The sequence below is a fragment of the Triticum urartu genome, chromosome 7A, assembly GCF_056163025.1.
Source record: "Triticum urartu cultivar PI428250 chromosome 7A, HENAU_Tu73, whole genome shotgun sequence".
Taxonomy (NCBI): Eukaryota; Viridiplantae; Streptophyta; class Magnoliopsida; order Poales; family Poaceae; genus Triticum; species Triticum urartu.
The window spans coordinates 474,063,601-474,087,987 of NC_141879.1; the positions used below are offsets into that span (position 1 = coordinate 474,063,601).

At 47.7% G+C, this 24,387-nt stretch overlaps 1 protein-coding gene across 1 annotated transcript; it reads left to right on the forward strand.

Moving 5' to 3' along the window:
• Window positions 1-552: 552 nt before the first annotated feature.
• On the forward strand, window positions 553-2,624 carry LOC125522414 (uncharacterized). Its single transcript, XM_048687477.2, has 2 exons — window positions 553-730; window positions 1,072-2,624. The coding sequence occupies exons 1-2, from the start codon at window positions 571-573 to the stop codon at window positions 2,532-2,534; spliced, it is 1,623 nt and encodes a 540-aa protein (XP_048543434.2). The 5' UTR covers window positions 553-570; the 3' UTR covers window positions 2,535-2,624.
• Window positions 2,625-24,387: the final 21,763 nt, after the last annotated feature.

The window sequence follows — 24,387 nt, forward strand, 5'->3', positions numbered from 1 at the left end:
TCGCCTCGCTGTTGCCCCTTCACACCATTGCCCCACCTCACCGCCACCACGTCAACCTGCCTCGCCGCCGCCACTGCCCCACCTCCTAGCCACCCCACCCGACTGCACTACCGCCCCGCCTCGCCATGCTGCCGCCCTACCTCCCCGCCGCACCACCGCTTCACCTTACGGCCTCCATGATAGAGGGGAGGAAAAAAATCTGGCTCACCGACATGTCCGTCCCACACGCTAGGAATATATTGTGGATGAGCTTATTAGTGACCTACTAGAGCAGCACAGTGCAATCCAACAGATTTTCTGGGAGAGCCCGTGGCGGTGGCGTCCGCCGTCCGGCTCCAAAGTGAAGCGACCGAGGTGGAGTATATCGTACTCAAAATAATATACGGTCGTCCAAGCATGGAGGGAAAGAGAGAAGCGATGGCTTAGCTTATTCCCGCTCGAAAGATAGCAGTCTTGAGAAAGCTATAGTTTGTTCTGCGGCACTGCTATCTCAAAGGGGAGGCTGAGCGAGGCGCCGCCCTCTTTTGAGTCATCCATCCGAACCTTTTTGTTTCTAAATTCACGTAGGCAATGATGCACCCACATTGTTTGGACGCCTTTTGCACATCAAGTTTAGTACTAGATGGGACGAGATCCAAGCGGCAAACGGAACTGTGGCCTGACGCAGAAGCGGAGATAGAAAGAGAGAGCGTCCTGAGCAGCGCGATCGAGACACTAACAATGGATCAAGGTACGCATGCAAGAACTTATAGAGCTACATATTTGGCTGGTCTGCGTCCATATGTGCACTATATATACTTGCACTTGCAGGATATGTTGTCAGTAGCATAGCAAGATAGTGTCAAAATTCAAGGCATCGATCCATCTCTCACATAATTTGACATATCGATTGACAAAATTCATTCCATAACATAGCTTGAATGGTTTTGTTTACTACTCCGCCTAGACGTTTTTTTTTTGTGGTTAATTTCGTATTCAGTTTTAAAAGTCATTATGAGGGTCAGAATCGCTAAACACCGATTGCCGTAAATCAAGCACAACTAATTGCATGGCTAATACTTATGTTTGCAGGCCAGGGTGTCGCCGTCACCGAGTCCCTGGTGACAGAGATGGCCCAGAGGCTAAGAACTCCGGCGCCGGAGGTGGACGCTTCCGTCGTCTGCCTCATCTCCTGGGCAGGCAGCGACGGCTTCGACCGCCGGGACTACGAACCGGCCAACGTGCGCATCGGCCCGTTCCACCGGGATCCTTCACACCCGACGGAGAACGAGAAGAAGGACGCGCTCCACCGCTTGCTCCCGCACGACGACGAGCGGCGTGCAGAGGATCTCAACCATTACCTGCACCAGATGGCTCGCGTCGTGCCCCGCGCAAGGGGGTGCTACAGCCGATGGTTCAGCACGATCGACACGGAGGAGTTCAAGTGCATGCTGCTGGTGGACGGATGCTTCCTGCACTCGCGCTTCGTCCCCAGCAGAGCAGCACCAGCGCCCGTCAACGACGACATCACGGTCGACCGCGACATCGTCTTCCTCCTCGAGAACCAGCTGCCCTTCTTCGTCCTGGTGGAGGTCCAGAAGCTAATCAGGGCTGATGCCGAGGATAGCTATTCCGTTGTCGTCGACAACGTCCTAGGGCGCATCCAAGCGCTGGTCCGGCTTAACGAGTACAGCGCCGTCACGGTGCCCCGCCCCACCACTCCTCCTTGCCACCTTCTTCACCTGCTCTACATGTACTTCCGGCCTACAGCCCTGCCCCTGAACGACGCCCCGGCTCCGGCTATTCCTCGGACGAGGAGTGCCGTTGCTGCTGCGCCTCCACCTTCGTCGCAGCCGGCTCCGATCCCGCTGCTTCCTCTCGGCAACAACCGGGGCGCCGCTGCAAATGGAAACGGCGCAGCCAATGAGGTCATCCCCCCACCACCACCTGGGGCCCCCGTGCGCCAGACGCGTTGGCGCGCGGCGACGTACTACCACACAGCCGGCGTGAGGTTCATGGCGCGGAAGGTTGGCAGCGGCGACGGCGAGGCGCGATCCATCCTGGACGTGGGGCGGAGAGGAGACTGGCTCCACATCCCTGTTCTGGCGATCGACAACAACACGTTCCGGATGCTGCGCAACATGGTGGCACTGGAGCAGAACAGCCCGCAGCTTCGCAGCTCCCACGTCACGGCCTACTGCCTCTTCATGTCGCAGCTGGCCAGCACCAAGGAAGACGTGGAGCTCCTCGTCGCCAAGGGGGTCATCGTGCACCTGCTCCACAGCGCCGACGATGTCGCGGCGAACCTGGCCGGGCTCTGCGACGGCGTTGTCCTCGACGCGTACGACCGGCACTTGTGCTACCTCAGGGCGGAGCATGCGGCGCTCGAGGAGGTCTGCCGGGACGGCTGGAAGAAGTCCAAGGCGTGGCTGCGGCACACCAAGTGCAACAACTATTTGATGGGGCTGGCCGTCCTCGCCGGTGCCGGCCTCTTCTTTTGCACGGTGGAGCAATCGGTCTTTGCTGCGCTAAGCTATTTTCAAGAGAAAAAATAATACTGTAGTATTGCATACTCCTCTCCATCCTGATTTACAAGTGGGGTATACATTCTTCGGTTTTGCTAAAACTCAGCTAGTTTGGCATCATTCACGCCATCAGCCGTTGGATCAAACACATCAGAATTCGTGCAGGTTGTCGCGTTGCGCGTCGCTGCGTTCCACAGTCTGCCTGTTTGTCGTGTTGTTGGAAGGCTTCAGTCAGCCACTGATGGGCCGTTTTATTAATTTGTACTGTCAGCAGGCCCAATACTACACTAGATGCGTCCTCTCCTTTTTTTTGTGTGTTTTGTTTTTGTTTTTCTTATTTCAGTTTTCTATTTGTACGAGCGGCACAACACACACGTGTGCGAGCCCATTTTTTGGTTTTGTTGACCGATAATCTGTTATCGCTCCCATTAAGTCTCTAACTGTTGGATCCCAGATACAGCAATTCATTCAGAAGGGCTGACAGTGCTTTTTGATTGTGTACGAGCGACCCACACAGAGGGTCCACGGGGTCGGGGCGACGCTTGGGATGCCTTTTATTTTCCTTTTATATTTTTGGTTCTTCATTCCTGATTTTTGATTATTTTTCTATTGTTCTTCTTTTTTGTTATCTTTTTTTATTATTTTTTTTTAAAAAAAAATTCATGTGACAGGGTGAGATTCAACTATGCCTCGTTCATGCCATCAGCCTTCGGATCAAATTGTTTAGCGGACATTCCACGCAGCCCATCTCGACCTATTTTTTGTTTTCCTCTTTTTTGGTTGTCCCTTAATGTGAAAAGGGATAGAGGGGTTTGGTGGAATAGTTCATTGTATTGCTTGAGCCTTGTGGGCATATATATAGGAGTACATGATTTACTTGAAGTATAAGGCAAGCCGGAATATTTTCTAGTCTAACCTATGTTTCCTAATACAATCACGTTACTCAACATCCCCCGCAGTCACAATGGTAGCGACGCAGACGATGAGACTGGAGAAGAATCCGAAGCCAAGACGACGGACCCCCCCCCCCACACACACACACACAGTCGTAACGGGCGACGCATCGCGGTGTCGTGGCTGGAGTGAAAACCGACGAGGTTGCTCAAGCAAGGCGGTAGCCCTTTGTGCCGTTTGTCGATGTAGCCGAGAGCATATGGTGGTGTAGCCGTGGTCGAGGTAGCCGTGCGAAGAATGCCGTGTTCGATGTCGAGTCGGGGTAGCCGGTGTTGAGGAAGTCGCCGTAGAGCCGCGGGCGCAAGGGGCCACCGAGTTAGCATGGGCGCAGTGGTGTCGAAGTAGTGGTGCGTCGGGAAGAAGATGTTGTTGACGACGCGTCGCGGCGGGTTTGCCAAGCCCGGGGACACATCATAGACGAAGGCAGCACTGGTGTTGCCAGTACCGGGCATGCGTAGACGGACGAAGACGAAGGAGGTGGACGGGCGGCGGCGACCAAAGAAGAGCGGTGGCGGCGGCCTGACGGCGGCGGCGGCGGCGGCTAGGTTAGGAGCGCGGCGGCGGTGTTCGAAGTAAGCGAAGAACCCGACAGCATGACGGAGACCGGCGCGGACGATGGCGTTCCCGCGCCAAGGGAGGCGGCGCGATGCATACCACAGGAAGTCAACGTGCGTGGACGACGAAGTGGACCATGGGCCGCTGCGCTACGGCCCGAAGGGGCGACACAACGGCGGTGGGCAGGTCGGGGTGACGGCGGGAAGACCTCGGGGCGGCGGCAGGGACCGCAGGCCGCAGCGCGAGAACCCGAAGGGGCGGCGCGACGGAGGAGCGCGGGTCGGTGCAACCGCGGGGACGGCCTCTGGACGGTGGCGTGGACCGCGTGCCACGCTCGCTACGGCCCGACAGGGCGACACAGTGGTGGCGCGAGGGTCGGTGCGGCCACGGGGACGACCTGGAGCAGACGGCCTCTGGACGGCGGTGGACCACGGGCCACGGTACTACGGCCTGAAGGGGTGACGCAGCGGTGACGCAGGTCGGTGCAGGTGGGAGAAGAACCACGGGGCGGCGGCGCTGCGGCCCGACGGGGCGACGCAGCGGCAGCCCATTGCTCGATCGGTAGAGGGGCGCGCTGAACTCGGGACGGTCTTCACGGAGCCTGCGGAGGCGCGCGTAACCGACGGGCCAGGTCGGTCGCACGGCGTAGATGAGGCGGATCGCGGCGGCGGACGGGTGATCAATCCGATCACGCGCGAGGTCGAGGACACCGTTCGGTGGAGGCGCGGTGGCAGCGGAGTCTGAGATGAAGCCAGCGGCGGCAGGCGGCAGGGCGGCTATGATTCGCCGTCACATGGCGCGAGGCCGCTAGGTCGGGGTGATGCAGGAGTCCCGGTCGAAGCAGGGCGGTGACGGCCGGCGTAGATTGACGGGCGGGCCGTCACGCGAACGGCAGTGGTGAAGGGCCGCCGGGTCGGGGCGACCGGCGGGTCGACGCAAGGACGCCGCGCGAGGCCGCCGGGTTGGGGCAACCGACGGGCAGACGCGCGAGGCCGCCGGGTCAGTCAAGAAGTCGGCCGATCGCGCCGATGTTGGAGTAGAGGTGCACGGGGTCGACGACGGTGGTGGGCGACGCAAACCGGATCACATAGACCGGAAAATCAAAAAAACCGAGAGAGAAAACCCGGATTAAAGGATCGGGAAAAAATTCTCTAGGGCAGCCGGCCAACACGGCCGGGGGACGAACCCTAGGTACGGGCGGCGCGGTCTCCGGCGGCGGTCATGGAGGCCGACCGTCCGGAAGCGACGCGCGGTTGCAGAAGCGGCGGCACCTAGGGTTTGAATCGTGATTAGACTGATATCATGTTAAAAGAGAGAAAGGATTGATAGAATAATTCATTATATTGCTTGAGCCTCATGGGCATATATAAGGCAAGCGAAAATATTTCCTAATCTAATATATGCTTCCTAATACAATCACGTTACTCAATACTTAACATCGCTCACGGCCTGACGCGACGTATTCTGTTTTTTGGTACAAGCTAGATCGATGAGCAGTGGTTGTACATTCGTCTTCTCCTCATTTTTTTGGTTGCAGCAAGTGAGAGTAGAAGATAGAGCTCAGATTGGAGACAATGTATGTTCATTTCTCTTTTTCTTTCTTTTCTTTTATCTATTTCATTTTCCCTATTTTTCTCTTTTTTCTTTCTAGTCTTTTTGTTTCTTTAATACTTTTTGTCGGTTTCCATTTTCTAATTTTGGGGTGACAAGAATATGTAGTTCTTAGTTAGATGAGATTTAGTTTATCTTGGCTAACAACATACCATACTAGTTTCGGTCGCATTTGTAATATGATAAAACAGAGTCGTAATTGCAAGTTTTCAAAATGAGGTCGCAACTATAAGTTTTTAAGTCAGGCCGCAACTGCAAGTATTTAAATTGGGATCGCAATTGCAAGTTTTTAAGTCGGATCGCAACTGCAAGTTTTCAAATTGTTATCGCAATTGCAAGTTATTCGATTCATGTTGCAACTGCAAGTTTTGAAGTCGGGTCGCAACTGCAAGTTTTCAAATTGGGATCGCAATTGCAAGTTATTCGATTCAGGTTGCAACTGCAAGTTTTGATGTTGGGTCGCAACTGCTGAAATTTGAGATGGGCTCTAGGCCCATATAGCAATTTTTGAAAAATCTCTAAGGGCCCATATGGGTTATATGGCATTAGGTGTAGTGGAAAGTTTAGTCCCACCCCGCTAGTGGAAGAAGAGTTAGAGTGGTTTATAAGGGTTTCTCTTCTACATGCTATTGGAGCTTGAGAAGAGAAGAGGCCCTCGCGCACTCCTCCGCCGTCCGCCTCGCCACGCCACGCCACGCCACGACGCGCCGCGCCGCGCCGCGGGTTGTGGGATTGAGCCGAGCCGAGCTCACACATACGCACTTATTTTTGCCAGTTACTAACGGAGAGTTCTCTGACAGCTGGGCCACGATCTGAGACGTCGGATCGTGGGCTGTCACGGACTCGGACGTGGGTCTCTCCACATCTGCTCCACGCGCACGCCCACCGTCGTTCCCTTGCTGCTGTTGCCGCCGGTGACTCCATCCCGTCCGCCGCGTACACGGTCGACGGGAGAGCAGGTCTCCGAAACCACGCCCTTCTGGTTCCTGTACGGGGTGAGGGGCGAATAGGTTTTTGGGCAGCGATTACGCGACTGCTCGCTTCCGATCGTCTACTTCCTCTACGTCCGCGTCGCCTTCATCATCACCATGTCCACCGACGTCGAACGTGCCGCCGCCGAGAAAGCTGAAGCCGACAAGAAGGCCGCCGAGGACGCCGATGCCGCCACCAAAGCTGCGGCCTCTGCATGGCCTACTGGAGGGTATAACTCGTTTATCCCGCTCCTACTGTTTTCTGTTTAGTCATGCTAGCGTTATACGTAGGTCTTTCTGCAATTAGCGTAGTATGTGCTAGCTTGACTGAATATCAGTATGTGTTTATTTGTGTCAATGCCGTGCTAGTGATTTACTCTTGGATTAATTTAATCGAGAAATTGCCTATTTACTCAACAATCCAAAAACCTATTATGTGTAGGAATTTTTCGGCAAGTGGCTTTGCCGCTGCACTGAAACCGGATAAGTTTACGGTACATACTTTAAGCGTTGGCAAACTAAGACCACGTTATGACTCACGGCTATGAACGTGTTCTGGGTCACCGGTGTCTCCACGGGAACGATTGCTCCTGAACAGGAGAAGGTGTTCAAGGAGGCTACCGTTGTGTTTCTCAGAGCATTTCTTAGCGTGATCGAAGATAAACTGGTCGATGCATATTTACATGTGCATGTCGCCAAGGACTTGTGGGAGGCGCTCGAATCTAAATTCGGGGCCGCCGATGCAGGGAGCGAGATGTATATTATAGAGCAGTTCCACGATTACTAGATGGTTGAAAACCGTCCTGTATTGGAGCAGGCTCATGAGATAATATGCATTGTTAAGGAGCTTGAATTTCTTAAGTGCGAGTTACCGCGCAAGTTTGTCGCGGGCTGCATAATCGCTAAGCTCCCTAATTCCTGGAGGAACTTTGCCACCACTTTGAAACATCAGTGGCGTGAATTCTCTGTGGAGGATGTCATTGGCCATCTGAGTGTTGAGCAGAATTCGAGGGCAAAAGACTTGCATGGAAAAGGGACCGAAGGGACTTCTGTCGCCAACATGGTGAACCAGAGGAACCATAACTCCCACAAGCCCAAGGGAAAGAATGGTGTCCAACAGAATACCGACTTTAAGAAGAAGGATGAGAAGACCTTCAAGAAGAACAAGAAGGATGAGGGCTGCTTTACTTGTGGTTCGGTTGAACATTGGGCCAACAAGTGCCCAAACAAGTACAAGAAGCCAGGACAGGACTCCAAGTCTGTCAACATGATTGTGGGCAACAATGAGAATGGTGCATCTGGGTACGGTAATTTATTTACTGTTTTTTCAGTGTTTCAACCCAACGATTGGTGGGTGGACACAGGTCCAGGTGTACATGTGTGTGCTGACATTTCATTGTTCACTTCTTACCAGGTCACAGGCCACGGGTCCGTATTGATGGGGAATGGCGCGAGTGCTTCTGTTCATGGTGTTGGCACGGTCGATTTGAAGTTTACTTCAGGAAGGATCGTGCAGCTGAAGAACGTGCAGCATGTCCCCGCCATCAAGAAGAACCTCGTTAGTGGCTCCCTTCTATGTAGAGAAGGGTTTAAGTTGGTTTTTGAGTAATAAATTAGTTGTTACAAAATATGGACTCTTTTTTGGAAAAGGTTATGAGAGAGGAGGGATGTTCCGCCTTTCCCTCGCAGATTTTTGTAATAAAGTCGTGAACCATATTCATTCGAATGTTAATGAATCTGAAGTTTGGCATTCACGTCTTTGTCACATTAGTTTCGGTGTTATGACGCGGCTAGTCAAGTTGGATTTAATCCCGAGTTTCACCTTAGCCAAAGGTTCTAAGTGTCTTTCATGTGTGCAAGCTAAGCAACCTCGCAAGCCTCACAAGGCCGCGGAGGAGAGACACTTGGCACCATTAGAACTCATACATTCAGATCTTTGTGAGATGAATGGTGCGTTGACTAAAGGTGGAAAGAAATATTTCATGACATTGATAGATGACTCCACTAGATATTGCTATGTGTATCTGTTAAACACTAAAGATGAGGCTCTACACTACTTTAAAATCTATAAGGCAGAAGTTGAGAAACAACTCGAAAAGAAAATTAAACGAGTCCGGTCAGATCGTGGTGGAGAGTACTTCTCGAGTGAGTTTGATTCTTTCTGTGCGGAACATGGCATTATTCATGAGAGGACGCCTCCCTATTCACCCCAGTCAAACGGGGTTGCCGAGCGGAAAAAACGTACTCTAACTGATTTGGTTAATGCCATGTTAGATACATCGGGTTTATCCAAGGCATGGTGGGGGAGGCTATATTGACGGCACGTCATGTCCTGAATAAATTTCCGACAAAGGATAATGAGATCACTCCCTATGAGAAATGGGCAAAGAGAAGGAAAACACTCTCGTACTTGTGTACTTGGGGCTGTTTGGCGAAAGTCAATGTGCCGATCCCCAAAAAGCGTAAGCTTGGACCAAAGACTATGGACTGCGTTAATTTGGGTTACGCTAAGAACAGCGTTGGATATAGATTTCTAGTAGTGAAATCCGAGGTACCTGACCAGAAGGTCGGTACAATTATAGAGTCTAAGGATGCTACATTCTTCGAGGATATTTTTCCTATGAGAGATATGCAAAGCACTTCTAGACAGGAATCTGAGGAGACTCCTGAACCTGCCATCCCTATGGAATATTATGAACAAACACATTATGAAAATCCTGAGGAGGATCACGAGGAAACCCTTGGTAGGGGCAAGAGACAATGGACTGCAAAGACCTTTGGTGATGATTTCTTTGTGTACCTCATGGATGATACTCCCACTTCTATTTCAGAAGCGTATGCCTCTCCAGAAGCTGACTACTGGAAGGATGCGGTCCGTAGCGAGATGGATTCCATCATGGCTAACGGGACATGGGAGATCACTGATCGTCCCTATGGTTGCAAACCACTGGGGTGTAAGTGGGTGTTCAAAAAGAAGCTTAGGCCCGATGGTACTATTGAAAAGTACAAGGCTGGGCTTGTGGCCAAGGGCTATGACCAGCAAGAAGAGGAAGATTTCTTTGATACTTATTCACCTGTGGCTAGACTGACCACCATTCGAGTATTACTCTCGTTGGCAGCCTCGCACGGTCTTCTCGTCCATCAGATGGATGTTAAGATGGCTTTTCTAAATGGAGAGCTAAAGGAGGAAATCTACATGCAACAGCCTGATGGCTTTGTGATAGATGGTCAGGAAAGAAAGGTGTGTAGGTTGATAAAATATTTATATGGCCTGAAACAAGCACCTAAGCAATGGCATGATAAGTTTAATACAACTCTGACATCTGTTGGTTTCGTTGTTAATGAGGCTGACAAATGTGTATACTATCGCCATGGTGGGGGCGAAGGAGTTATACTGTGCTTGTATGTTGATGACATACTGATATTCGGAACAAACCTCAAAGTCATTGAGGAGGTCAAATCGTTTCTATCTCAGAACTTTGAGATGAAAGACCTTGGTGTGGCTGATGTTATCTTGAACATCAAGCTACTGAGAGATAATGAGGGTGGAATTACACTTCTGCAATCCCACTATGTTGAGAAGGTGTTGAGTCGTTTTGGATATTCGGACTGCACGCCATCTCAAACACCATATGATCCTAGCGTGTTGATTCAAAAGTCCAAAGGCATGGCTAAAGATCAATTGAGATACTCTCAAATCATTGGTTCACTGATGTCCCTAGCGAGGGCAACGAGGCCTGACATTGCGTTTGCTGTGAGCAAACTGAGCCGGTTTGTTTCCAAACCGGGTGATGTACATTGGCATGCTGTTGAGAGAGTTATGCACTATCTGAAAGGTACTATGAACTATGAACTTCACTATACCGGATACCCGTCGGTACTTGAAGGGTATAGTGATGCGAATTGGATCTCTGATGCTGATGAGATGAAGGCCACAACTGGGTATATGTTTACTCTTGGATGTGGCACTGTTTCCTGGAAGTCTTGCAAGCAAACGATCTTAACGAGATCGACAATGGAAGCAGAATTAACAGCATTAGACACATCTGGTGTTGAAGCGAGATGGCTTCGAGATCTTTTGATGGACTTGCCATTGGTTGATAAACCGGTTCCAGCTATCCTTATGAACTGTGACAATCAGACTGTCATCACCAAGGTGAAGAGTTCAAAGGACAACATGAAGTCCACCAAACACATAAGAATGAGATTAAAAGCTGTCAGAAAATTAAGAAACTCTGGAGTGATAGCGTTGGACTATGTCCATACGGTTAAGAATCTGGCAGATCCCTTTACGAAAGGGCTATCACGTGTTGTGATAGATAATGCATCGAGGGAGATGGGTATGAGACCCACATGAGTTTCCATGGTAGTAACCCAACCTATGTGATCGGAGATCCCGTGAATTAGGACCTGGGAAAACAAGCCAGTGGTGAACTAAGGAGAGTAACTATACTAACCCACTCCGTTGGAGATGCAATACTCTCGATATTGTATGATAGGATGACTATTGTCTTAATGTGTTCCAAAGCTTATGTAAGCAAGATGCTATCCTACAGAGCGATCTTTGGAGGAACACACCTATGTGAGCCCGACTGCTGGTCACAGTCTATGAGATTGGGGTGATCTCTAGTAAGCTCATGAATAGGCCAGGAGTGTGACTTATATGCTCCACCCGAGGGGTCAGCCTTCGGCAGCCTAGTACTAATAAGACATGTAGTGAAACTTCTTTATGCCAAACTGACAATTCAAGGCATAGTCCATTGTTCAGTTGTGAAGGAGTGTAGCTACTTGCTCTAGGTGAAGTTCAACCTTAACAGGTCTTCACTGACACACTGGTATATCGAAACAGCAATTGGAACAGAGGACACAATGGGCCCTCGAGATTTGGTGGGGGATTGCTGAAATTTGAGATGGGCTCTAGGCCCATATAGCAATTTCTGAAAAATCTCTAAGGGCCCATGTGGGTTATATGGCACTAGGTGTAGTGGAAAGTTTAGTCCCACCCCGCTAGTGGAAGGAGAGTTAGAGTGGTATATAAGGGTTTCTCTTCTACATGCTATTGGAGCTTGAGAAGAGAAGAGGCCCTCGCGCACTCCTCCTCCGCCGCCCGCCTCGCCATGCCACGCCTCGTCACGACGCGCCGCGGGTTGCGGGATTGAGCCGAGTCGAGCTCACACCTACGCACTTATTTTTTCCAGTCACTAACGGAGAGTTCTTTGACAGCTGGGCCACGATCTGATACATCGGATCGTGGGCTGTCACGGACTCGGACGTGGGTCGAGCCCACGTCTCTCCACGCGGCTGCGTCTATATAAGTGTGCGGTGTCTCCTAACCCTAGCCGCCACGAACAGATCACATCTGCTCCACACGCACGCCCACCATCGTTCCCTTGCTGCTGCTGCTGCCACCGGTGACTCCATTCCGTCCGCCGCGTACACGGTTGACGGGAGAGCAGGTCTCCGAAACCACGCCCTTCTGGTTCCTGTACGGGGTGAGGGGAGAATAGGCTTTTGGGCAGCGATTACGTGACTGCTCGCTTCCGATCGTGTAACGCCCTCAATGCGGCTATATCTCCCACGTGTCGAAGCACGACTAGAGGCATAACCGCATTGAAAGCAATGTCGCAAGTGAGGTAATCTTCGCAAACAACCCATGTAATACAATAAGGGAAAAGATACATAGTTGGCTTACAATCGCCACTTCACACAATTACATGAATAAAGCATTACAACATCCAAATACAATCAAGGTCCGACTACCGAACCAAAATAAAAGAAGAACCCCAAAAGCGACAAGGTCCCCTGATCGACCCCAACTGGGCTCCACTACTGATCAACTAGAACGAAACAACACAAAGGACAAGATCTTCATCGAGCTCCTCCTTGAGCTTGGTTGCGTCATCTGCACGGACTCATCGGCACCTGCAAGCTGGTTTTGGAAGTATCTGTGAGTCACGGGGACTCGGCAATTTCACACCCTCGCGATCAAGACTATTTAAGCTTATAGGAAGGGTAAAAGGTATGAGGTGGAGCTGCAGCAAGCGACTAGCATATATGGTGGCTAACATATGCAAATGAGAGCGAGAAGAGAAGGCAAAGCACGTTTTGAGAAAGTATGATCAAGAAGTGATCCAAATCTACTTACATCAAGCATAACTCCAACACCGTGTTCACTTCCCGCACACCGCCGGAAAGAGACCATCACGGTTAAACACGCGGTTGATGTATTTTAATTAAGGTCAACTTCAGGTTTTCTACAACCGGACATTAACAAAATCCCATCTGCCCATAACCGCGGGCACGGCTTTCGAAAGTTCAAATCCCTGCAGAGGTGTCCCAACTTAGCCCATCACAAGCTCTCACGGTCAACAAAGGATATTCCTTCTAGCGGGAAGACCCGATCAGGCTCGGAATCCCGGTTACAAGACATTTCGACAGGTAAAACAAGACCAGCAAGACCGCCCGATGCGCCGACATCCTGATAGGAGCTGCACATATCTCGTTCTCAGGGCAACAACGGATGAGCGCTCCGTACAACTAAAACCAGCCCTCAAATTTCCCCGAGGTGGCGCTACAACGGACTCTAGTTCGGACAACACTTATACAAGCACTGGCCCGGGGGGTTAAAATAAAGATGACCCTCGGGATGGGCGACTCCCAAGGGAAAAAGGCTAGGTGGCGAATGGTAAAACCAAGGTTGGGCCTTGCTGGAGGAGTTTTATTCAAGGCGAACTGTCAAGGGGTTCCCATTATAACCCAACCGCGTAAGGAACGCAAAATCCAGGAACATAACACCGATATGACAGAAACTAGAGCGGCAAGAGTGGAACAAAACACCAGGCATAAGGCCGAGCCTTCCACCCTTTACCAAGTATATAGATGCATTAATTAAATAAAAGATATTGTGATATCCCAACAAGTAAACATGTTCCAACAAGGAACAACATCTCCATGTTCCAACAAGGAACAAACTTCAATCTTCACCTGCAACTAACAACGCTATAAGAGGGGCTGAGCAAAGCGGTAACATAGCCAAACAACGGTTTGCTAGGACAAGGTGGGTTAGAGGCTTGTTTCAACAATATGGGTGGCATGATAAGCAAGTGGTAGGTATCGCAGCATCGGCATAGCAAAAGAGCGAGCAACTAGCAAGCAAAGATAGAAGTGATTTCGAGGGTATGGTCATCTTGCCTGAGATCCCGCAAGGAAGAATAACGAGTCCATGAAGAAGACAAACGGACGTAGCCAACGGATCCTCACAAACGCAACGTTACCGGAACCAACCCGAAGAAGCAACACCGGAAAAGAGCAAACAACCTAGTAAACAGCCACCACATAAACATGGCATGATGCACAACCAAGTATGATGCATGTCCGGTTTAAAGAGGGCATGGCATGGCAAAGTGCACAAACAATCCTACAAATTAAGGGGAGCTCATTATGCAACGGAGTTGCATATTGAAGAAAACACCACATGACTTATTTAGCTCTCTCTCGTTTATGTACCCAACAAGATTAAATGTTGTTAGCATGGCAAGAGGGTGAAGCAAATGAAAACTACCTATCTAGTCAAGTTTAAATGAGGCCGGGAACAACAAAATAACAAGTCCGAAAACTCCTCATGTGCATATTTTGGTTATGGTACTGCTCTGCCCTAAACACAATTTTAGAGTTGTTAAACATGCAAGATGAGTGCACCAAGTAAATCTAGGCATTTTTCTACCCGATTTACATATAAAGATTATTTAATTCGGAGCTACGGTTATTTAGTTATGAAATAAAGCATTTTAGCAAGTTATTTAAACAAACAACATTTTAAACATGGATGAAAGTTGCATATTATGAAACTAGATGAAATTCTAAGCACTTTACATGTTGAAAACATTTTAATAGGATGCATGGTTCTGGAATTATTATATGCATGATGTTGAGGGTTTTTCTGTAAAACTGCAAACTCTGGATAAATAGCTAAATTCGCAGATCTGGGAAAAACATGATACGGGCCGAAAATGGCTGGGCCACAACAGAGCAGAGGGCTGTGGGGAGCTCACCCATGGGCTGAGGCCCAGTCGGTGAAGCAGCAGGCCAGCGGGGAGCTGGACTTGGCGCGGCGCTGGGACTTGGAGGCCGGCCAGGCTGGCGCTGGACCAAGTCAACGAGGGGTGGCCCTCGTTCGTGAAGCAAGGGCGACGGCTGCGGTCAACGTGAAGCGCGGGCGAGCGGGCGCCTCGTCCTCTGCTCGCGCAGGAGCGAAGCAGGGAGGTGGCGCGGTGAGGGACTTGGCGAGGAGGGTTCCGCGCGGGAACGGCGGAGTCAACGAGCTCCGGCGAGCGGGACTTGGCGCTGGGGTCGTGCTCCTCGAGTGCGATGACGAAGCAGAAGGGGACGACGGGGAAGCGGTCTTGGCGCGGCAGAAGGAGGCCGAGCGCGGTTCGCCTGGGTGCAGAGGAGCGCGGGTGGAGGCCATGGTCTCCCAGCGACCTAGGAAGAAGCGGGGTGTGGATGTCTCGTCTCTTCTTGGACGAAGCAGAGGTGCGGCACGGCGGGGCTTGAGCGCCTGATGCGGCGGTGGAAGATCCGGGCGCGCGGAGGTACAGGAAAGGTGAGGTCGATCTGATCCGGAGCTGCGGTCAACGAAGAGCACGGGATCAAGGGGATCCTGCCCTCGAGCTGATGTAGCCGCGGAGGACGAGGATGGCCGGCGCAAAACTCCTCGGGGCTCCCTGTTGCACGACAGAGAGAGCAGGTGAGAGAGGGAGGAGAGAAGGACGAGGAAGGAAGAGGCAGGGGCGCAGGGTCCTGCTATAGGTGGTCGCCGGCGATGGGCGGTCCTCGCCTGAGGACGGTGGGGCTGCTGCTTGCTCTGGGTGAGCGGCTGGATGTGGGCATGTGGCTGGAGGCGACGTTGGATGTCTGTGCCTGGGGTTCGGGCAGAGAGGTACGGTGGGTGGTGGATCGATGGGTGGATTGGGAAGGTAGGGGAGTATCCTGATTGGAGCGATGGGGAAAACGAGGTGGATTGGAAGGTGGCGGCGGCTGAGAGGGATCGATGGGACATCTCCCTAGAAGTTAGGGTCACCCACTTATATAGATTATTGGATTAGGTTAGGGGGGTATTCGGTCCGTCCGATCGTAATCGGGCGGTCGAGAAAAATAGACTAAGAAGTCCAATTAACAAAACGGAGAAGTTTTGTAGATGTTTGGGGATGTTCCGGACCCAACGGTGACGACTGCCCGGTTCGGGTCCGGGACAGCTCTCGGACGCGTGCGTGAGGAGGGCTGCGGGCTGACGAGAGAGCTTAGGCAAGGCCTGGCGGTAGGTAGTGGACTGTGCAGAAGGCCTTGGGCTGAGAGAAGAGAAGAGAGAGACTCGGCGACTGTTTGCGGAGACCGAAAACGTCCGACGAAGAGACCGGCTATACTGCCGCTATAGTTAATCGTTGGGGCGTCAAACAAACTCCAAATGCGATGAAACTTGACAGGAGGTCTATCTACACTATAATAAGACCACACGTCAACTCTCATCCCATTCTGAGAACATTTTCCGGCCACTTATAAAATACTATTACGGACATGCCGTGGGTGCGTGCAAGTGTGTCTGGACTCGGAACGGACAACAGAGAGAACTGGGGAACCCGGACGGATGCAAGCTTTGAAAACATGATGATGCGATGCACATGATGACATGATGAAATGCAACACGCAAGCAAATGACCTGGCAACAGCAGCGAATAACTCGAAGACACCTGGCACATCGGTCTCGGGGCGTCACAGATCGTCTACTTCCTCTACGTCTGCGTCACCTTCATCATCACCATGTCCACCGACGCCGAACATGCCACCGCCGAGAAAGCTGAAGCCGACAAGAAGGCCGTCGAGCACGCCGATGCCGCCACCAAATCCGCGGCCTCTGCATGGCCTACTGGAGTGTATAACTCGTTTATCCCTCTCCTACTGTTTTCTGTTTTAGCCATGCTAGCGTTATACGTAGGTCTTTCTGCAATTAGCGTAGTATGTGCTAGCTTGACTGAATATCAGTATGTGTTTATTTGTGTCAATGCCGTGCTAGTGATTTACTCGTGGATTAATTTAATCGAGAAATTGCCTATTTACTCAACAGCAACTACAAGTTTTCAAATTGGGATCGCAATTGCAAGTTATTCAATTCATGTCGCAACTGCAAGTTTTGATGCTGGTTCGCAACTGCAAGTTTTCAAATTGGGATCGCAATTGCAAGTTACTCAAATCAGGTCGCAACTACAATTTTCTAATTTAGATTGTATTGCAAGTTTTTCAAATGGGATTGCAACTTCAATTTGTCAATTTGAATCACGACTGCAAGTTTTTCAAATGAGGTCGCAACTGGAATTTTATAAATGGGATCGTAATTGCAAGTTTTCAAAATGGGGTCGCAACTGCAAGTTTTCAAATTGGGATCGCAACTGCAAGTTTTCAAACGGGGTTAAAACTTTAGTTTTATAAATGGGATTGTGGTTGCAAGTTTTGTCAATAGGGTAGCAATTGCAAGTTTTCAAAGTTGAATCGCAACTGCAAGTTTTTCAAATGAGGTCGTGACAACAATTTAATAAATGGGATTGTAATTGCAAGTGTTTTACATGGGGTAGCAACAGTGAGTTTTAAGTCAGGTCGCAACTGCAAGTTTTCAAATCAGGATTGCAACTGCAGTTTTTTAAAATGAGCTCGCAACTGTAGTTTTATAAATGAGGTTGTAATTCCAATTTTTTTAAATGGGGTCGCTTTGCAACCCACACACAACTTACTAAAATTGCGCATAGTTTTTTTTACCTTTTTTTTCTTAATGTGCATGACTCCCCATCCACCACATCCCACACACAAGTAGACTTCCATGCAAAAAAAATTCCATTGTCAGGTTAGCATCCACTGCACTGGCGGAGGCCTCCGGTGGGCAGGGTATGGCAGCCGCCATACCTTAATTCTGAGCAAAACAAAATCATATACCTATGTATCTTACGGCTGCCTCGCTGGTTTGTTTTGACCGCTAGCTGTTTTTCTAAAAGGAGAGATGGGCCGATGCATCCAGCTAGTTGGGCCAAGAATCCGACGAGGCCACACACGACTCGATGTCTCTCAATCGAGCGCACAAGCACGAAGCAGCAACCCCTCAAAAGAAAAAGCACGAAGCAGCAACCACCGGTTGAGCCAGTTTGAGAACACACGACTCGATGTCACGATCGACACACATGACCTGCCTATCACGGCAGATCGCAGACGCTGGCTGTGATAACCCACAAGTATAGGGGATCGCAATAGCTTTCGAGGGTAGAGTATTAAACCCAAATTTATTGATTCGACACAAGGGGAGCCAAAGAATATTCTCAAGTATTAGCAGCTGAGTTGTCAATTTAACCACACCTGGAAACTTAGTATCTGCAGCGAAGTGTTTAGTAGCACAGTAATATGATAGTGATGGTAGCGGCAACAAAAGTAAAGACAACAAAAGAAACATTTTTGGTATTTTGTAGTGACTGTAACAGTAGCAGCGGGAAAGTAAATAAGCGAGAACCAGTATATGGAAAACTCGTAGGCACCGGATCAGTGATGGATAATTATGCCAAATGCGGTTCATCATGTAACAGTCATAACATAGGGTGACACAGAACTAGCTCAAATTCATCAATGTAATGTAGGCATGTATTCCGTATATAGTCATACATGCTTATGGAAAAGAACTTGCATGACATCTTTTGTCCTACCCTCCCGTGGCAGCGGGGTCCTATTGGAAACTAAGGGATATTAAGGCCTCCTTTTAATAGAGAACCGGAACAAAGCATTAGCACATAGTGAATACATGAACTCCTCAAACTATGGTCATCACCGGGAGTGGTCCCGATTATTGTCACTTCGGGGTTGCCGGATCATAACACATAGTAGGTGACCATAGACTTGCAAGATAGGATCAAGAACTCACATATATTCATGAAAACATAATAGGTTCAGATCTGAAATCATGGCACTCGGGCCCTAGTGACAAGCATTAAGCATAGCAAAGTCATAGCAACATCAATCTCAGAACATAATGGATACTAGGGATCAAACCCTAACAAAACTAACTCGATTACATGATAAATCTCATCCAACCCATCACCATCCAGCAAGCCTATGATGGAATTACTCACGTACGGCGGTGAGCATCATGAAATTGGTGATGGAGGATGGTTGATGATGATGACGGCGACGAATCCCCCTCTCCGGAGCCCCGAACGGACTCCAGATCAGCCCTTCCGAGAGGTTTTAGGGCTTGGCGGCGGCTCCGTGTCGTAAAACGCGATGATTTCTTTTCTCTGATTTTTTTCTCTTCGAAAGCAAATATATAGAGTTGGAGTTGGCGTCGGAGGGCATTCAGGGGGCCCACGAGGTAGGGGGGCGCGCCCTAGGGGGGGCGCCCCCCACCCTCGTGAGAAGGGTGTGGGCCCCTGGTCTTCATCTTTGGAGAGGATTTTTTATTATTTTTTCTAAGATGTTCCATGGAGTTCCAGGTCATTCTGAGAATATTTGTTTTCTGCACATAAACAACACCATGGCAATTCTGCTGAAAACAGCGTCAGCCCGGGTTAGTTCCATTCAAATCATACAAGTTAGAGTCCAAAACAAGGGCAAAAGTGTTTGGAAAAGTAGATACGACGGAGACGTATCAACTTCCCCAAGCTTAAACCCTTCCTTGTCCTCAAGCAATTCAGTTGACAAACTGAAAGAAAGAAAGAAAAATTTTTACAAACTCTGTTTGCTCTTGTTGTTGTAACTATGTCAAGCCAGCATTCAAGTTTTCAGCATAGATCATAACTAACCACATTTGCAATAATTCTCAGGTCTCATAACTACTCATATCAATAGCATAATCAACTAGCAAGCCATAATAATAAATCTCGGATGACAACACTTTCTCAAAACAATCATAATATGATATAACAAGATGGTATCTCGCTAGCCCTTTCTGAGACTGCAAAACATAAATGCAGAGCACCTTTAAAGATCAAGGACTGACTAGACATTGTAATTCATGGTAAAAGAGATCCAATCATAGTCATACCCAATGTAAATTAACAGTGATGAATGCAAATGACAGCTGTGCTCTCCAGCTAGTGCTCTTTAATAAGAGGGTGATGACTCAACATAAAAGTAAATGGATAGGCCCTTTGCAGAGGGAAGCAGGGATTTGTAGAGGTGCCAGAGCTCGGTTTTGCAATAGAGATAAATTGTATTTTGAATGGTATACTTTCATTGTCAATGTAGTAACTAAGAGATGGCGATATCTTCCATGCTAAACACATTATAGGCGGTTCCCAAACAGAATGGTAAAGTTTATACTCCCCCTCCACCAACAAGCATCAACCCATGGCTTGCTCGAAACAACGAGTGCCTCCAACATACATCAGGTCCTAGGGGGGGTTTTGTTTGCAATTAATTTTGATTTAGTTTGCATAAAGCATGGGACTGGGCATCTCGGTGACCAGCCATTTTCTCGTGAGTGAGGAGCGGAGTCCACTCCTCTTGAGAATAACCCGCCTAACACGGAAGATAAGGACAACCTTGGTTGATACATGAGCTATTCGAGCATATAAAACAGAATGTTTATTTGAAGGTTTAGAGTTTGGCACATACAAATTTACTTGGAACGGTAGGTAGATACTGCATATAGGAAGGTATGGTGGACTCATCTGGAATAACTTTGGGGTTTAAGGGCTTGGATGCACAAGCAGTATTCCCGCTTAGTACAAGTGAAGGCTAGCAAAAGACTGGGAAGCAACCAACTGGAGAGCAACAACATCCATGTACATGCATTAAAATTAATAAACATTGGATGCAAGCATGAGTAGGATATAATCCACCATAAACATAAATATCATGAAGGCTATGTTGATTTGTTTCAACTACATGCGTAAACATGTGCCAAGTCAAGTCACTTAAATCATTCAAAGGAGGATACCGCCCCATCATACCACATCATAATTATCTCAATAGCATGTCGGCACACAAGGTAAACCATTATAATTCATAGCTAATCAAGCATGGCATAAGCAACTATGATCTCTAATTGTCATTGCAAACATGTTTATTCATAATAAGCTGAATCAAGAACGAGGGACTCATCATATTTACAAAAAACAAAAGAGGTCGAGTTCATACCAGCTTTTCTCATCTCAGTCAGTCCATCATATATCATCATAATTGCCTTTCACTTGCACGACCGAACGGTGTGAATAATAATAAGAGTGCACGTGCATTGGACTAAGCTGGAATCTGCGAGCATTCAATAAACAGGAGAAGACAAGGCAATATGGGCTCTGGGTTAAATCAACAATAATGCATATAAGAGCCACTTCAACAATTTAATTATGGTCTTCTCCTACTGACCCCCAAAGAAAAGAAAAGAAATAAAACTATTTACACGGGAAAGCTCCCAACAAGCAAAAGAAGAACGGGAAATATTTTTGGGTTTATTTTTAGTTATTACTACTACAACAAAAAAATAAACTACCACTAATTTTTTTGGTTTTCTTAAGGTTTAACAAACATACAAGAAGAAAGCAGAAAAAAGAAAATAAACTAGCATGGATATTACAGTGAAAAAGTATGAGCACCGACATCTAGCAATGAGTGTGTGTGAACATAAATGTAATGTCGGTGAGAAACACGTACTCCTCCAAGCTTAGGCTTTTGGCCTAAGTTGGTCTATGGCCACGGCTGGCCTGGCGGATATCCATAATAATAGTTGTTGGGGTCGTACTGTGACGAAGAATAGTTGGGATCATACTGATGTGCAGCGGTTATCGCCCGCTGAGCTGCAGTGTGGAGTCGAGCTGCCTCCGCTCTCCTCTTGTACTCTTCTGCCTCCTCTCTGGTAATAACATATCTCCTTTTTGTCTGTGAATCAAAGAAGGTAGGAGCAGGGAGAGTAATACATAAAACACGTCGTTTATCAAAAATTAAACGATATAAGAGAGGTGATTCAGGCCTCTCGACAAACTGGTGCGAAGCCATAGAGTCATAATCTAAATATGCAGGAGGAAACTCCGTATCACCCTCACGAATGTCTATCTCAAGAAAATGAGCTAAGCGGGTTGCATAAATTCCTTCAAATAAATCTCCATTATGTCTATTATGATGCAACCTACGAGCTACAATGGCTCCCATATGATAAGATTGGTCTCCTAACACAGCACTCCTGAGAATGCTAAGATCAGGGACACACATGTGACATGCTTCATCCTTAGCATTTATGCATCTACCGATGAAGAGAGCAAAATAATGTATAGCAGGAAAGTGAATGCTCCCTATGGTAGCCTGCGTTATATCTCTAGATTCCCCTACAGTTATACTAGCAAGAAAGTTTCTAAATTCAGATTTAGGGGGATCCCTAATACTACCCCATGATGGAAGTTTGCATGCAAGAGTGAAATCCTCTAGGTCCATGGTATAAGATTTGTCATAAAGATCAAACATGACTGAAGGAGAATTACGCGAAGATGAATACTCAAACCTCCTCACAAATGAACTTGTGAGATCATGATACTGGGGGCATTTGTTAGCCTCAAAATCCTCAAGACCGGCATTGCGCAAATATGCTTTGAATTCTTCTTTAATTCCCGCACGGTCCATAAAATTTTCCGACGGCCATTCGCAAGGCCGTACTGGAGCGTCTCTTGGTGGATCCTCGTCAGCATCGTGCATAGCAATCCTGGGTCCTTGCTTCTTAGAGGAACCACCTTGGAACATCTTCCTAAGCATATTGTTTTTCTCTGAAAGATTCTGAAATTTTTAGTAACTTCAAACAAAAGTGAACCAAACTCAATAATATTGATAGCAACTACTCCTACAAGTGCCTAGAACCTATATCAAGCATTAGAACTACTTGGAACCATATAAATTTGACATGCAAGCTCAAGAACATGGTCACCTATGCAGCACAAATTTGCAAAGAATAAAGCAGTAGAACAAAAACAAATTGGACCAATGGAGGAGTCACATACCAAGGAGCAATCTCCCCAGACAGTTTTGCGAGAGGTGCTTTGAGCAAGGAGATCGAAAATCACAGCAAAAGTGGCTGGAACTCGTGCTTGAGTTGGTTTTTCGGGTTTTTGTGAGACAGAGGAAGAATATGGGTGCTGGGATAAATGGAGGAGGGCCACCATGGGCCCACGAGGCGGGGGGCACGCCCTAGAGGGGGGGCGCCCACCACCCCCGAAAAAATCATATTAAATTGGCATGGCATTCTGAGGACTTTTATTTTCGGGATATTTTTATATTGCACGAATAAGTCAGGAAACAGACAGAAAAATTACTATTTTTACTTTATTTAATATAAATAACAGAAAGTAAAAGTGGGGTACAGAAGGTTGTGCTTCTAGTTTCATCCATCTCATGCTCATCAAAAAGAATCCACTAACAAGGTTGATCAAGTCTTGTTAACAAACTCATTCCGATTAACATGAAACCGGAGAAATTTCGAATGTCACTAGGTTACCTCAACGGGGATATGCACATCACCTATAGTAAGTATATCATATTTCTTTTTGATAGTAGGAAGAGGAAATTCAAAACCTCCAATTATAATCGATGGAATTTTTCTAATTGAGTTGATACTATGAACTTGAGGTTGTTTTCTCGAAAAGTGTACCGTATGCTCATTACCATTAACATGAAAAGTGACATTGCCTTTGTTGCAATCAATAACAGCCCCTGCAGTATTAAGAAAAGGTCTTTAAAAAATAATAGACATACTATCATCCTCGGGAATATCAAGTATAACAAAGTCCGTTAAAATAGTAACGTTTGCAACCACAACAGGCACATCCTCACAAATACCGACAGGTATAGCAGTTGATTTATCAGCCATTTATAAAGATATTTCAGTAGGTGTCAACTTATTCAAGTCAAGTCTACGATATAAAGAGAAAGGCATAACACTAACACCGGCTCCAAAAGATCACATAAAGCAGTTTTAATATAATTTCTTTTAATGAAGCAAGGTATAGTAGGTACTCCGGGATCTCCAAGTTTCTTTGGTATTTCACCCTTAAAAGTGTAATTAGCAAGCATGGCGGAAATCTCATCTTCCGGTATCTTTCTTTTATTAGTAATGATATTCTTCATATATTTAGCATAGGGATTTGTTTTAAGCACATCAGTTAATCGCATACGCAAAAAGATAGGCCTAATCATTTCAGCAAAGAGCTCAAAATCCTCATCATCCTTTTTCTTGGATGGTTTTGGAGGAAAAGGCATGGGTTTCTGAACCCAAGGTTCCCTTTCTTTATCATGTTTTCTAGCAACAAAGTCTTTTTTATCACAATGTTGATTCTTTGATTGTGGGTTATCAAGATCAATAGCAGGTTCAACTTCTACATCATTATCATTACTAGGTTGAGCATCATCATGAACATCATCATTAATATTTTCATTAGGTTCATGTTCATTATCAGATTGTGTTTCAGCCTAAAACCAATCCTATATTAATTTTGATAACTTGGAGTTCATCGAGACTATGAATAATGGAGAACGCTCGGCAGGAGTGGCGGCGGCAATTTTGGATGATTGTTATTTTGTTGCTTCTGATTTTTCTGTGTCTAAGTTTGAACATTATAATAGAGAGGCAAATAAAGTAGCTCATGAACTTGCTTGGTTGGCTAGATTTTCTGATACTGTTAATTGGTTTGAGGAGCCATTGAATGAAATTGAACCCTTCCTCTTGAACAATGTATCAGTTATTTCGATTGAATAAAGTTAGTATGTTTTAAAAAAACCAACCGCAA